Source organism: Dama dama, chromosome 12 (genome assembly GCF_033118175.1).
Source record: "Dama dama isolate Ldn47 chromosome 12, ASM3311817v1, whole genome shotgun sequence".
In the NCBI taxonomy this organism is placed as follows: Eukaryota; Metazoa; Chordata; class Mammalia; order Artiodactyla; family Cervidae; genus Dama; species Dama dama.
In genome coordinates, this window is record NC_083692.1 from 83,265,677 (window position 1) to 83,281,205 (window position 15,529).

At 43.6% G+C, this 15,529-nt stretch overlaps 1 protein-coding gene across 2 annotated transcripts in view; it reads right to left on the reverse strand.

Moving 5' to 3' along the window:
• THSD4 (thrombospondin type 1 domain containing 4) overlaps positions 1-15,529 on the reverse strand; it is a 648,360-nt gene that overhangs the window by 359,486 nt on the left and 273,345 nt on the right. For both annotated transcript variants that reach the window (XM_061157947.1, XM_061157948.1), the window contains exon 7: positions 5,804-5,940. In XM_061157947.1, the coding sequence (XP_061013930.1) occupies positions 5,804-5,940 (137 nt within the window). The remainder of the gene's footprint in view (positions 1-5,803; positions 5,941-15,529) is intronic.

A 15,529-nucleotide genomic window follows, 5' to 3' on the forward strand; every position in this document is an offset into this window, starting at 1 on the left:
AAGAGTTACCTTACTGTAATTTATTGAATAAATATGAAACTGTCCACTGATGCGTCCTAATGGAGCCATTGGAAGCTGAGCAGTGCCCCAGCTGGGAGAGGAGGTGTGAAGGAGCCCCCACCCCCGCCCCGCCCCTGAGGATAGGTAGATGGCAGAAGGCAAAGGCTGACCAGGCTATGGGGAGGGGCGGTGTGGCAGAAAGGGGTCTTCCCCCCACAGCAGAAAGCACCGTGGGAGACTGCACTCTCACATTTGCTTAGCTTCTTCCTGTCATTAGGTCTGTCTGGACTCAAGAAATTCAGTGTGAGCAAAATTAAAAGCAAGATGAGGGAGACAGGAGCCTGGGGAGGTGCCAAGAATTCTGCTTGACATTCAAAGCCTTGGGTTCTGGGGATTTGGCCAAGGGGGCTCCGCGTCCCTGTGCGAGCAGCCTTCCACTGCCCATCAAGCCAAAAGGAAAAGCTTTGTGCTGGATTTAAGATGAATTTCATTTGCTAAAACCCAACAGACTGAGTCACCAAGTACCTCAATTCATTTACACATTTATTTTAAGCACCTATTGAAAAGCAAAGTGCCTGGAAATGCTCCCGGCCTGGATGGGTGGTAGGCTGGGGAAATGGGAACAAATAAGTACAAGAAGTGGGAACAGAAGAACAGTAAGTGTTCAAGGGGGTCAGCCAGTGGCTTTTGAGCAGAGTCCCCTGGGTGGTCCGAGAGTGGACAAGGAATAACTCTCCAGGCTGACAGTGTGTCCAGGCTTGTGAAGGCACAACCTGGACACCTGCTGGGTCAGGGAGCAACACGTCCCAGCTCTGCCAGCATCTAGGCCCTGGACTTTATTCCGCAGGAAATGGAGTCACAGATGGAATTTAAGCAAGAGAGAGGCATATCCTAATGTGTATTTTAGAAAGACAGTTTGCTTTGGAAAGCGGTGGTGAGGAAAATAAATTCTGAAGAGGGCAGACACTTAAAGCACATGAGTTTCATCCTATCACATTTAAATTACCTTCTGTTCTGATTAACAATTCACTGAAAAAGCCAATACCAATAGCCAACTCTCCATGTAGCACTGACGGTGTCCAACTCATTTTATCTTCATAAGAGTCCTCTGTAAGATGGGGACTAATAATTCCTATTGACTGAGTTACTGTGAAGACACATGGCTTAAGGAAACCCTTCTGTATGAACAGCACACGGAACAGTGTCTGGCACAAGGGAAGCTCTCACAGGGGCTCCTTGCTGCCTGCATCAACTCCAACACATTCCTGCATGAAGGTTTTGCATCAGCCTATTGTTTTATTTTATTTTTTGGCATCAGCCTATTATTTCAAGGCACCTACTCAAGGACTGCTTCTTCACCACCAGGGATTTTTTCCTGGGGGGAAGGAGGGTGGGTCTTGGGGGTGATTCTGATTCTTTCAGGATCATTTAAATGTGCAAGCCTGAGGTTTCTGAAAGGCTGGTCTCCAGGGAGCTAAGGTGATTTTTTTTCTTTTGTGGGGTTTTTTTCTTTTTAGTTTTTATCCAAGGGACCCTGTTCTTTCAAATGCCTGCCATACTTTTGTAAGCAAAGTTTCATCTATTTTTATTAAGTTGTCAGCAAAAATAGCATGCACATGATCAAACCATGAAAATGTAGAATTTTTTAGACAGAGTTTGAAACGGAGATCAAGTAAAAAAAAAAATCATAGCAAGTTAATGTGATGTTTAACGATAGAAATGATTACTGCATTGTTCTCTATTAATTAGACATAAATGCTGTCCCATTTCCATCAATGACAATCATGAGTGGGTGGGGCAGAGACTTCTCTGAAGACTGGCCAGAGGTTCCTATTTGATGTCTAGAGGGATGAGGTTAAGCTAAAGAAGAAATCTCTGTGGGTTTCAGATACGCTTTCTTGCTTTAGGAAAATTCAGGGATCCAGCTCTCCCTTCAAAGCCTAGCTATCAAAATGCAGTCCTTAGCCTGAAGCCAGCATTTGAGATCCTTCAGTCCCTGTCAAGAAAGGATGTGTCACACACTTCTGAGGGACTGGAGAAGAATTCCCATGTTCTCCAACCCTGAGCCCAAGGACTTCTGCATTCTTACAGCCTGGCTTCTCTTGCAACTCTTGGATCGAAAACATCAATGGAGCTCCAGGGACAGGGTAAACACAGGCTGGCCAGGGAGCACTCCATGGGCACTGGAAGAGCATTCCAGCTTGCTCTGGGAGGGCCTGGGGCCTTTCTGCGGCTTGGTGTTGGGAGCACGCCCTTCTCCCCCAGCTACTCTTGTGTGGGTTTAGCTCATATTCTCATTTAGTGCTTGTCACTTTTCATTAACTTTCGTTGCAGGCCTGGGTTTGCTTTTACCTCTCTGTGGCTGGCAGAGGCTCTGTGGAGCTATTTCAGATGGAGACACTCCTGTTGGAGAGTGATAGCCCTCCCAGTCACAGGTCAGAGAGGCAGAGATAGCAATTTGAATTCTGGGCTTCCAATCAAATATTCAAAAAAGGCACTCTACCCTTTGAAAGTTACAGAGTAAATAGAGCTTAGCCTGGGAAGCAAATGTACTTCTGATTATTTAAACTGAAGTTCTAGTGAGGACAGGACAGTCAGTTGTTCCAACAATGTCTATGAGCAAATTTTGGGTAAATACACAGAGAACAAATAGGAAGGAATATCAAAGTTGTCCTTATTAACATCAAATTCCTATTCATCTACTCACATCCTGGGGAATATCTGTCTCGGTCTTCTTGCAACTATCATCTTCAAACTGTGTTGTCTGACACCATTAGTTTTCATCAGTTAGTAAGAATTCATACCCATATGTCCTTATTAGTATTTGCTTTTCTTTCATATCATCAGCTTAGAGGCACTTAAGGCAATACTAAGAAAACAAGCTCCCCCAGTGGAAACAGACCACATTTCCTCTTCCTTCCAACTCATCTCACCACTCTATATTTACATTTCTGGCTCTTTGTGAACTCTGCTTTAATCAAAGGGTCCTTTAAAACTTTGCTACTCAAAATATGACCCATGGACCAGCAGCATCAGCATCACATGGGAACTTGTTATAAAAATAGACTATTCAGGACTTTCCCCCGACCTACCAACATAGACTCTAAGATCCCCTGGAGAGTCACACTACAGCAAAGAGACACTGCCTCAAAAGGTAATGTGAACACATGCACCCCTGTGTGCACTGCAGCGCTACTTACAATAGCCAGAACATGCAAGCAACCTAGATGTCCATCAATAGATGAATAGATGAGTTGTGGTACATATATACAATGGAATATTACTCAGTCATCAAAAGGGACAGGTGTGAATCAGTTGAACTGAAATGGCTAAACCTAGAGCCTATTATACAGAGTGAAACAAATCAGAAAGAGAAAAACAAATATCATATATTAATGCATATATATACATGGAATCTAGAGAAATGGTACCAGTTAACCTTTTTTGCAGGGCAGGAATAGAGCCACAGACGTAGAGAATGGACTTGTGGACACAACAGAAGGAGAGGGTGGGACGAGTTGAGAAAGAAGCAGTGATACATACACTACCATGTGTGAAACAGATAGCTAGTGGGATACTGCCATATAACACAGGGAGGCCAGCCTGGTGCTGGGTGATGACCTAGAGGAGTGGGATGGGAGGTGAGGGGAGAGGGGCTCAACAGGGAGGGGATATATGTATACAGATGGCTGAGTCACATTGTTGTACTAACGCAACACTTTAAAGCAAACATCCTCCAATTTAAAAATAGAAAAAAAAATTTTAAATTGCAGCCAAAGTACATAAGGAAAAATTATTATAAAGATGTATCTGTCAATTAAAGTATTTTAATTTTTCTGCCAAATATGATAATGTGAATCTCACAAATCTATAATCTGCTAAAAAAATTCAAGTATTTCTGCATAAAAAATTCAAATACAACAGGTCATATGTGGGCATAAGTGAACATACTAGGAAAAGCCAGCCTGCTTTAGTGCCAGAACTGATAATGAGAACCATATGTGTATTAGCTCATGACTCTTCACTACAACGCAGGAGGCAGGTACCGTCCTCCTCGTGTTGTAGGTGATGTAGGGGCACAGCGAGCTCATGGAACTTGTGCAAGTTTACACAGTCATTGATGGAAGAAGTAGGATTTGAATCCAAGCAGTCTGACTTCAGAGGGCACGTTTTTAACCACTACACTATAACATCTCCCAGCAGTGTGCACTTGTATTTAGGAAATTAAACAGTTGATTCAGGATCCGAAAGAAAAGCTAGGTTGCTATGAAGTGCATCATTTCAGGCTCAGTTAACATTTAGAAGAAGGGACTAGCTGAGTCGGAAATCACAAACTCTAATGGGACTTCCTTCAGTATTATCTGAAGACAGTAAGGATAGAAGAGATGCATGAAACCCAGGGGTTTTTCCAAAGGAGTTGAAATTGGGGCCGCATGGGTCTCAGCCTGCAGTGTGCTCCCCACCATATTCCTTGCCTCTTTTGAACCCCGTCTCAAAGCTTTGTGGGTTTCTTGTCTGTCCAAAGGCAACTTCACATGCACCAAATATCAAATGACAGTTTTTTCCTTTCTGTACTCACAATCTCAGACTATCCATGTTGTTGCTGAGTCCTTTCCAACTCTTTGCGACCCCATGGACTATAGCCCATCAGGCTCCTCTGTCCGTGGGATTTCCCAGGCAAGAATACTGGAGTGGGTTGCCATTACCTTCTCCCAGGGATTTTCCCAACAGAGGTATCGAACCTGCGTCTCCTGCATTACAGGCAAATTCTTTGCCTCTGAGCCATCTGAGAAGCCCCAGAATATTCATACTGCTTTGAAAAATTATTTTGTATTCTATTTAAAACCTCATTAAGAAAAGGACTGGAGAGGGAAGGAGGTGCTTATAAATCACACTTGAGTAGCTCTAAAACTAAACAGTGCAGCAATTTACATTGAAAGTACAACACGAACTTTTAGATGTGATAGCCAAAGAGCTCTTCCTGTGATGAAACTTAGTCCTGCCTGTGATTGAATGTTAATTAAGACAGAATCATAGCCTGGGCTCCAAAAAGTCATTTACCTGCTAGAGTCAGACCTCCACTCTTACATTTATAGATGAAAGGAGGGTGGACGTTCAGGCCCCAATGGATATGACTGTGGAACTGGTGCCATCTCCTTTGGGGTGCCTGTTTTTAAGCAAATGGTGCTTTCTGTCAAAGGGTAGCATCCCACAAGGATTCTCTCTAGCCAGAATGCAGGGCGGGGAGTTCTTGGAACAGACTTCAGAAGTCCAAGGAGGCTGAAAACTTCCTGCTGAAAGTACAACTTCAGCTATAAAGGCACTAGACCGCTTTCATTTGGAAGCCTGCCGCAGTTGGTGGGAGGCAAGATAAAATATGCCATGCCCTTAAAATGCCACCCTGACGACGCCAACCACCTCTTGACTGATCCAGCAGTGCCCTCTTCATAACCTCCTTTTCAGAGGTAAGGAAGAAGCTCCGGATCCAACAAGGAAAGATCGCTGAGTTTCTTTATGACGCACATGATGTAAATATAAATCACTTAATAATCGAAATGCCAGAGTGAGACTTGGCAACTCCCAAAGATCGAAAACTCAGAGCAGAACAAACCGCCCTGTTTAATCCACTTCTCCCAGAGCTCATGGTTCAGAGTTGGGGTCGGGGGTGGGTGGATGGGGGTGGGGGGCGTGGACCACAGGTGATGGGGAGGAAGCATGCCACAGTCTGGCAAACAGCGCAGTTGGCAGGCACAGACCAAACACCCCGAGACCTACTGCAGATACCCCAGTCTGGGGCACTTACCTTGCACTGCCCGGACACACAGATGGCCGTGCCATTCTGGTCACAGGGGGTGCCATCAATGACCTTCTCAGCTTGCCGCACATAGAAGCGGTAGCCCATCGCCTGGCAGTTCAGCTCACACTTCCGGTTGCCCTTGACTACCAAAAACAACAACAAAAACTAATCAGCATCTTTTATCTTTCTGTATTTTTTTATCAAGATAAAATTCACATAACATAAAATTAACCATTTTAACCAAAGCATGTATCTCAACGGTTTTTAGTATACTCACAATGTTTACAACCATTTCCACAAACTAACCTTAGAACACTTCCATCACCCCAGAAAGGAAACACTGGACCTATTAGCTGTGACCCCAACCTCTCTCCTCCTCCCAAGACCTTGGCGGCCACCAAATCTATGTTCTGTCTCTATGGATGTGCCTATCCTCGGTATCTCACAGTCACACACATTTAAAATGCATTAAAGCTATTAGATCTCTCCGTATTTGATGGTAGAGAGAAGAGATTGCATCTTGATCTGCACACATAGTAGAGATTTGATGCTGAGTGAATATCATAAAGGAATTCTTAAAGGATCTCAGAATACAAATAGGACTTCACTTTTAGGCATCCTCCCATCTTTAACAGTCTCAATTATATCATATAAATCAGTAATCACAGTGAGCACGCAATGTTTGTGTTCTGCTTTTTATTACTTAAAATCTATGCAGTTATACCATTTTATGTTCTTTTAAATGGCCCAAGTTTCCTGTAATAATTCCTCCATTATGAGACATTTAAGTGGTGTGCCTATCACCTTAGATTGAAGTCTAAAGTCCTTTCAAGAGCTGAACCTCACCTACCTTTATAGTCTCATTTCCTACTGTTCTATTTCCAACGAAGCACTTCCTCTGTGCAGCCGTTGATCACTGCTCCACTGGCTTTGCCTACTTGACTAGCACCTGCTTCTACTTTGCTTTAGGTCCCAGGTCACCCTCTCCAGGAAGCCCTCCATGGATCCTGATCTGCCCTCTAAGTCCATGTATCACAGGCTGATCCGGTCTCCTCTACTATACGGTTCAACAAACATCATTTAAGGAATGGCTTTGAGGGACCACAGAGATGTGTCTGTCTTTTTTAACTAATTTATTTGTGGCTGCACAGTGTCTCTGTTGCTGTGTGAGGGCTTTCTCTAGCTGCAGTAAGCAGGGGTTACTCTTCCTTACGGTGCCTGGGCTTCTCATTGCGGTGGCTTCTCTTGTTGCAAAGCATGGCCTGTAGGGCATGCGGGCTTCGGTAGTTATAGCACATGGGCTCAGTAGTTGTGGCTCTTGGACTCTAGAGGGCAGGCCCAGTAGCTGTGGTGCACAGGCTTAGCTGCTGCATATGGGATCTTCCCAGAGCAGGGATCGAACCCATGTCCTCCGTATTGGCAGGTGAATTCTGAACCACTGGGCCACCGGGGAGTCTGAGATGTGTCTGTCTTACTCACTTTTGTATCTTCGGCACTCAGCAGAGAGCTTGGGCACATGGCGAATGCTCAACAAATAACTGAGGAATAAAGGGAAGGACGTGTGCTCAGTTGTTCAGTCATGTCCAACTCTTTTGACCCCATGGACCGTAGCTCACCAGACTCCTCTGTACATGGGATTTTCCAGGGAAGAATACTGGAGTGGGTTGCCATTTCCTTCTCCAGGGGATTTTCCCAGCCGAGGGATCGAACCTGGGCCTCCTGAATTGCAGACAGTCTCCTGCATTGTAGGTGGATTCTTTACTGACTGAGCCACCAGCGAAGCCCCAAAGGGAGGGACAGAGAAAATAAATATTGGCCTTTGGAGGTGTTTTAATTTTTGTTTTTCTCTCCTCTCTCTCTACTAGATAGAAACCTCTACCTCAGAGTCTTTCTTTATATTTCTGTTACCTCACACAGAGCCTGCTGCTCAATAAATACTAAATCAATTACTGCTATGACTAATATTTTCAGAGCAATCTAGTTGCCTCCAAAATAAGAATGAGAAAAATGTTCAGGCGAGATGTATTTCCATATCCAAGGGAGAGAGACATGCCAAGTACACACTGATTTTGTTTAACTGTTTTTGGAGACGAGACTAATGCGATGCTCAGCCATAGACAGCATGTTCCAGGGTCATGCCTTTGTCTGAAAATCTGATTACTGCACTGGATAATACTGACTTTTTCCTACACAACACAATACATCATATTTTCCCCAGTGTGGCTGCCTGACTGTCATAGCAATGAACTTCCTTCTACTCCAAAGCCATTGAAAACCGCTAACAGGAAATCTCAGGCAACCTATGGGACCACATGGATTAGGGAAGACTGAATCTTCTGTGCATTCTGAGCTCTATCGGAGAAGTCAAGAGACTTGATTTCCTACCCTAGCTGCCCAAAACCTATGAAGTGATCTTGGAAAAGTCAAAGATTACCAAAGACGGAAGCACTATGGGAATTATCTGAAACCAAACTGTCATGTTATAGATGAAATACACACACACACACACACACACACACACACCAGGCCCAGGAAAGGAAGTGACAAGTTGGAGGGAAAACTAGTCTCCTACAACCTGCATTCTTCTGTCATATATCTATCCAGACCCCATTTCCTCTCTCCCAGCTCCTTACTTACTGAAGCTATAGCAGGAACTATCCAAGTGCGTTGCATTTTGATGTAATAAAAGTGTTTATAAAGCAGCCTCATAGAGGGCAAGGGTTTTGAGTTCTGATTTCTCTGAGCTTCCTCCCCATTACTTCTATCATTAGGAATAGTATCATTGGCAGCCACAAGTTTATTCCTCAATATTGCAACCATACTACAGAAGAACTTTCTGAGAACAACAAAAACAAAAAAATGATGGTTAATCAGGAGACAATGACAGCAAGTGGGCTACATAACTAGAAGAATAACCCAGAGGAATAACCTTAAGGAATGACCAGAGGAATGACCTTAAGTCTGGGTTTCTTCTACCTGTGGCCCAAACCAGCTAGGTCTACCCCTAGGCCTATGTGGCTTAGGCAATGTCCCTGCCTCTCAGACTTGCAGCAAGGAAAAAGGAGATCCTAGGAGACAGTTGAAACCTGGAGACAAGTGACTACTTAACAAAACTGCCCAGAATCCTGCTGCCTTAGCAATACTCCACGTAGAGCTTCTCATAAAATTACATAAGCCCTGGACTTCCCTGGTGTCCAGTGGTTAAGAATCCACCTGTCAATGCAGGGGACACGGGTTCAGTCCCTGGTCCAGAAAGATCTCACATGTCACGGGGCAACTAAGCTCTTGCACCACAACTACTGAGCCCTCGCTCTAGGGCCCAGAAGCTACAACTACTTAAGCCCATGTATCCTAGAGCCTGTGTTCCACTATAAGAGAGGCCACCACAATGAGAAGCCTGAACACCACAACGAGAAAGTAGCCCCCACTCTGCAACTAGAGAAAGCCCACACACAGCAATGAAGACCCAGCACAGCCAAAAATAAATACATATTTTTAAAAATTACATAACCACTGACTTCTCCAGACCCTGCCCATACTCCCCAACCACTTTAAAATGCCACATAAAAATACATTTGCAGGGCTTCCGTTTGCATATCTATGTGCAAAAAAAAAAATGAAGTTGGACCCCTATCGTATACCACATATAAAAATTAACTCAAAATGGATCATCAACCTTAATGTAGGAGATAAAACTATAAAAAAAATCTTAGAAGAAAACATAGGCATAAAACTTCATGATCTTGGATTATGAAAGATCTTTCACTTATTACAAATCTAAGCACATGAAAAGATGCTCAATATCATTAGTCATTAGGGAAATACAAATTGAAACCACAATGAGATACCACTTCACACATAGGAGGATGGTTGAAAAAAGAAAAAGATGATAAGAAACATTGGCAAGGATGTAGAGAAATCAGAACCCTCTTACGATGCTGACAGGACTGTAAAATGGAACAGTTTTCTTGGAATACATTTGGCAGTTCATCAGAATGTTGATTTACCGTATGACCCAACAATTTCACTTCTAAGTGTATAACAATGAGCAATGAAAACACACATCTTCACGAAAACTTGTACATGAAAATTCATAGAAGTATTATTCATAATAGCTAATAAGTGGAAACAATCCAAACGTCCTTCCAGTGATTAATGGATAAAGAAAATGTGGTATATCCATACAGAAAATATTTGACAATAGATGGGGATGAAGTGGCACACACTGGTACATGCTACAACATATAAACCATGAAAACATTATGCTCAGTGAAAAAAGTCAATCACAAAAAGCATATATTGTATAATTACATTTATATATAATATTCAGAATAGGCAAACGTACAGAGGTAGAAAGTAGATTAGTGGTTTCCAGGGACGGGAGGGAGGACAGAATGTGGAGCAACTATTAATGGATATGGACTTTCTTCTCGGGCAATGAAAATGTCCTGAAATTATACTGAGGTGATGATAGCATGACTCCAAACATCCTAAACACCAGTAACTTGTACTATTTAAACTGGTGACTTTTAAGGTAGGAGAGTTTTCTCTCAATAGAGCTGTTATTATTATTATTATTATTTTTAAAGAAAAGTGGCAGCAGTTAGCTTCCTAGATCCCCAAGTGAAAGTCACTCAGTTGTGTCCAACTCTTTGTGACCTCATGGTCTATACAGTCCATGGTATTCTCCAGGCCAGAATATTGGAGTGGATAGCCTTTCCCTTCTCCAAGGGCTCTTCCCAACCCAGGGATTGAACCCAGGTCTCCCACATTGCAGACGGATTCCTTACCAATTCCCCAAGAAATCATCAAATAAATAACCAGAAAATTTCTTGATGGAAGGAGTCCACCAAGAGCCCAGACAAGGGTGCTAGGGGTGCTCAGATTACCTACTGCTACCATCCAGATCCAAGTCAGGGTTCCCCCAGCAGATGGGAGCGTTGCCAACTGGTAGCTCACAGCTGTGTTTTTCTGGAACTCACCCCCAGCCTAAGGAAGCCACCTCCCCAACCTCCTTCCCTGGGGTAGCCCCTGTCCAATGATCAGTCTGTGTGGTTATACAATGACCCATTCTGTCTCAGTGTGGGGTAACGCTACAGGGCTAACCCAGCTCAGAGTTGTTCAATCCTACATCTTGTACCCCTCACAGGGGCTTTTCCTGAATCACTCCCTAAAAAAACACTGGCCACAAATCTCTACCTGGGGATCGGCATCCTGGAGCTCTGACCTATTATACTATGTGGCTCAGCTGTGAAGAGCATGCAGGCAGTTACACTGGAAGCGCTGGTTATTAATCTAACAGAATTACCACATAATTCCATCAAGAGTATGTGGGATGGGAAGTGTGTACACGTGGTGAGGTGGAGGGTGAGGACGATGAAAGAGGGCTACAATCTTCACCTTCAACAGAAAATCCTGAAACTGAGAAATCCAGAAGTAACAATATAAACATTATTCGGAGGTAAAAAAGAAAATATCAAAGGAACAATTAAAATTGTTGAGGAGGAAAGAATAGTAGGGGATGGGCAAAGTTTGTAGAGTTATTTGACTCTCTAAGATACTTGCATGCAGATTAACTCAGATTAAACAATAAAATTAATTTTATGAGGAATGTGAAAATGAATTCCAACAATTTGGGTTCTGAGAAATGGAACTCTGTGCAATTTTATCAGTGGTAAGTCCCTTCCATCTCTATTCAAAATTAGCACAAAACTGTAAAACTCCTTGCTGTCTTTTCAGGAACTCAGCATAAGTGGGAGAGCAAAATGTTGCTTTCTAAGAAAGCAACATGCTGTGGAAGGTTCTAGATTTCATCCAGCTTTGCTACTACCAAGGTTTGCCTTAGCTTGGAGGGAGTAAGTAAGAGGGAGACTCCTCAAAGTGGCAGGAAATGAGGTTCAAGCTTTTGCGGACAAATGCACATTCCCTGGCCATCCCTTAAAGTAGAGAGAAAATTTCAGGGAAGAAGAGGAGAGATATTCTGTGAATAAATACATGAGGCTATTCCTGGAGAATGGATAACATCTGTGCTTAGTTTTGGATCCATTCAAACTTCACAAGTTCACTCCAAGTTTAACACCGAGCCCTCATTTCCCAGGCTCAAGTTCCCTTTTTTTGGGTAGAATATACGATATCCCTGTTCAAGAAAAGCAGCCTCGTAAACGCAGCTCATAAAACTCAGACGTGGCAGGGTGCTTACCCAACACATGCTGATGAGTGAAGTGTAAACGAATTAGAAACATGTGGATGCAATGTCTTAACTGTGTATGCCAGGTTTAAATAAAATAAAAGGGGGTTTGCCCAAAGCCCTAGCAGTGGGCATGGATTTTGTAGCATTTGGTTGGGGTGGAATAATCCAAGGACAGACAGAGCGCGTTATAGCCACACAGCCACGCCAGGTTTGACCTCTGTCGACTACATTATCTATGTGCTATTCCCCCTGTTTATGACACAAGATCTTCGAACTCTGCACTAGACACAGATGATTACTATTTAAAATGCTTTCCCCCAGACTATATTTTCCAGGACAAAGTTATGGAAAATAAGATGAGGAGAATGCTTCTAAGAGCCCAGACTCTTCTCTGGAATTAGAAAACTGTTCTGAAAAAGAAGAGAAGACAGGCAAGACTGTCGAATTCTTAGCTTTTTCCTCTTCTGAAAAGGAAATAGTTTGGGGTGCATTCCAGTATAAAAACTTAAATGCGAAAGCATACGTCTCATGAATTATGTAATATCCCTAACCTTCTATCCCACACTGCGACTATGTAACTAAAACTTTAGAAATTCACAAGTGGTACCCTAGTGAATCTTATTCAATTGTTAGTCTCTATAGGCTTGGAGATATGGATTAGAAACAGTACACAAAATGTGTTTCTTAAGTCCTGAAAATTCATTGGCTTGATGTTCCAGAGATGTTAAATTCCTCTTAGCACTGCTCAGACTCACATGTATTTCTAGTAGGTAACACTTTAATGAGGTGGTTCTCAAACTTAACTGTATTCAGAATCACCTTGAAGTCACATTAAAACAGATTGATGGACACCACCCCTAGAGTTTCTGATTCATTAAGTCTGGAGTGGAGCCCCAGAATCTGCCTTTCTTTCTTTTTTAAAAATTAAGTCATTTATTTTCAGCTCTAATGGGTTTCCATTGCTGCACATAGGCTCTCTCTAGTTGTAGCGATGGGGGGCTACTCTGTAGCTGTGATGTGTGGGCTTCTTATCTTCGTGGCTTCTCTTATTGCAGAGCATGGGCTCCAGAGCTCCCAGGCTTTAATAGTTGCATCAAGTGGGTTCAGTAGTTGAGGCGCGCACACTGCAGCCCATGGGCCCCATGGCATGTGGAATCTGCCCACACTAGGAATCGAACCTGTGTCCCCTGCACTGGTAGGTGCATTCTTAACCACCAGACCACCAGGGAACTCTGAGAATCTGCATTTCTAAGAGGGTCCCAGGTGATGCCAATGCTGCTAGTCCAGGAACCACATTTTGAGAACCACTGTTCTAACTGGTGCTATTGAACCCAGAGAGGGAAAGGAGCCCTACCCAGCAACCAGACCACTAGTTGTCACCCTGGGAATGCACTGCCAAAGCAGACACACAAAATGATGTTCAAAATCAAAGGTTTTATACATGCAAGCCAGCCAGTCGAGTCATGCAAGGATGAAGTTCCCTTCTGAGCTGGCAGGTACAGTCCACGCTGTGTAGGAAACGAAGAGGGAAAAGGAATTTCTCTTTTTTACCACCTGCATTTGCATCTGGCTGCCTAACCTCTTCCTGCCTTTCAAAATTTTTTATGTCTACATTTTTTGTTGTTTTTAAGTCTCTAAGTCACGTCTGACTCTTTGCGACCCCGTGGACTGCAGCATGCCTGGCTTTCCTGTCCTTCACTATCTCCCTGAGTTCGCTCAAAGTCATGTCCACTGAGTCGGTGATGCCATCCAACCATCTCATCCTCTGTCACCCCCTTCTCCTCTTGCCCTCAATCTTTCCCAGCATCAGGATCTTTTCCAGTGAGCTGGCTCTTCTCATCAGGGGGCCAAAGTATTGGAGCTTCAGCTCAGTCTCAGTTCTTCCAATGAATATTCAGGGTTGATTTCCTCTAGGATTGACTGGTTTGATCTTCTTGCTGTCCAAGGGACTCTCTAGACTCTTGGCCAGCACCCCAGTGTCTACTGTTTACTGAGCACCTACTATGTGCCAGACCCTTCATATACATCAACTCGGCTAATCCTCACCTCTGGAGGATGAGGACACTGAGGCTCAGGGAGGCTGAGTGACCTGCACATCACTCACTGGAACCACACAGGGCCCATTCAAAGGGTGAAGAGACATCCTCCATGGTGGAAGTGGAGAACGAAGGGGGATGAGCCTGGGATGAGGCTGCAGAGGCTGGCTGGCAGCCCACGGTGTACAGGACCACCGTTCCTGCAGAAAGAATGAACACATTTGTCTCGAGTTCCACGAAGCAGCATGGCTAGCACCCCTTGTACTTTACTGGATAGCAGACCATGGCACGGCAGAAGCTTCCCATTTGGAGAAAGTTCCTAGACACATCATTTCACGGGAATTGGTTAAGCCAACTTTGTCCAAGTTACCCAACCTTTTCCTGAAATGTGTTCTTTTTTAGTCTCATGTAGATCCAAAGCCAGAAAAAGTGACTGAAAACAAATACTGTCATGGAAAAAACACCATGCTGTTCCAAACTCTTCAAGCAGTGTGACATGTAGTGCTACATCTTAGAATGTTACATTTAATTAAAAAAAAAAAAAATGTGTGAAAGGGGTTCTGTCCATAGAAAGCCAGTTTGGCCAACTGTCAGGAAAGCAGCTTGACAGCATCAACAGAAGTGGGAGGTCATAACCAGTATCTTAGGGGAAAATATAGATCTAATCTGATGGATGTGGATATTATTAATAAGACATAGTATATATTCACATCCTCCAGAAAAACGATGTGGCTGGAGCTCTTCTTGTTAAGGACTGAGGCTGTCAAGAGTTCTGAAAAAGAAGCTGGGGAAGGGAACTCTGGTACAAACTGTCATGCATATAAAAGCCTCAGAGGCTAGAGAAACTCAGAGAGAGAAGAAATGGTACCACCTTTGCAGGCCTCACCCAGAGAAGGGCAGCTTGACCTCCTACCACCTGCCATTATTATAATAAAAATTAGATATATGGATATATGTGTGTGTGTACATGTGTGGGTTTGCATATGTGTAGTATGTATATATGTTGCATGTGTCTGGGTGTATGAATGCATGTATGCATATATTCAGGCTCCCCGGGTGGCTCTGTGGTAAAGAATTCGCCTGTCAATGCAGGAGATGCAGGTTCAATCCCTGGGTCAGGAAGATCCCCTAGAGGAGGACATGGCAAACACTCCAGTACACTTGCCTGGGAAATTCCGACAGAGAAGTCTGGCATGCTATAGTCCATGGAGCCGCAAAGAGTCAGAGATGACTCAGCAACTGAGCACACATATACACACACACATAAATTCATGTGTATTGTGTATTCATTACACATACATAGATGACTCATCGGAAAATACCCTGATGCTGGGAAAGATTGAGGGCAGGAGGAGAAGAAGGCAACAGAGGATGAGATGTTTGGATAGCACCACCAACTCAATGGACATGAGTTTGAGCAAACTCCGGGAGATAGTGAAGGACAGGGAGGCTTGGCATGCTGTAGTCCATGGAGTCACAAAGAGTCAGACGTGATTTAGTCAAGTT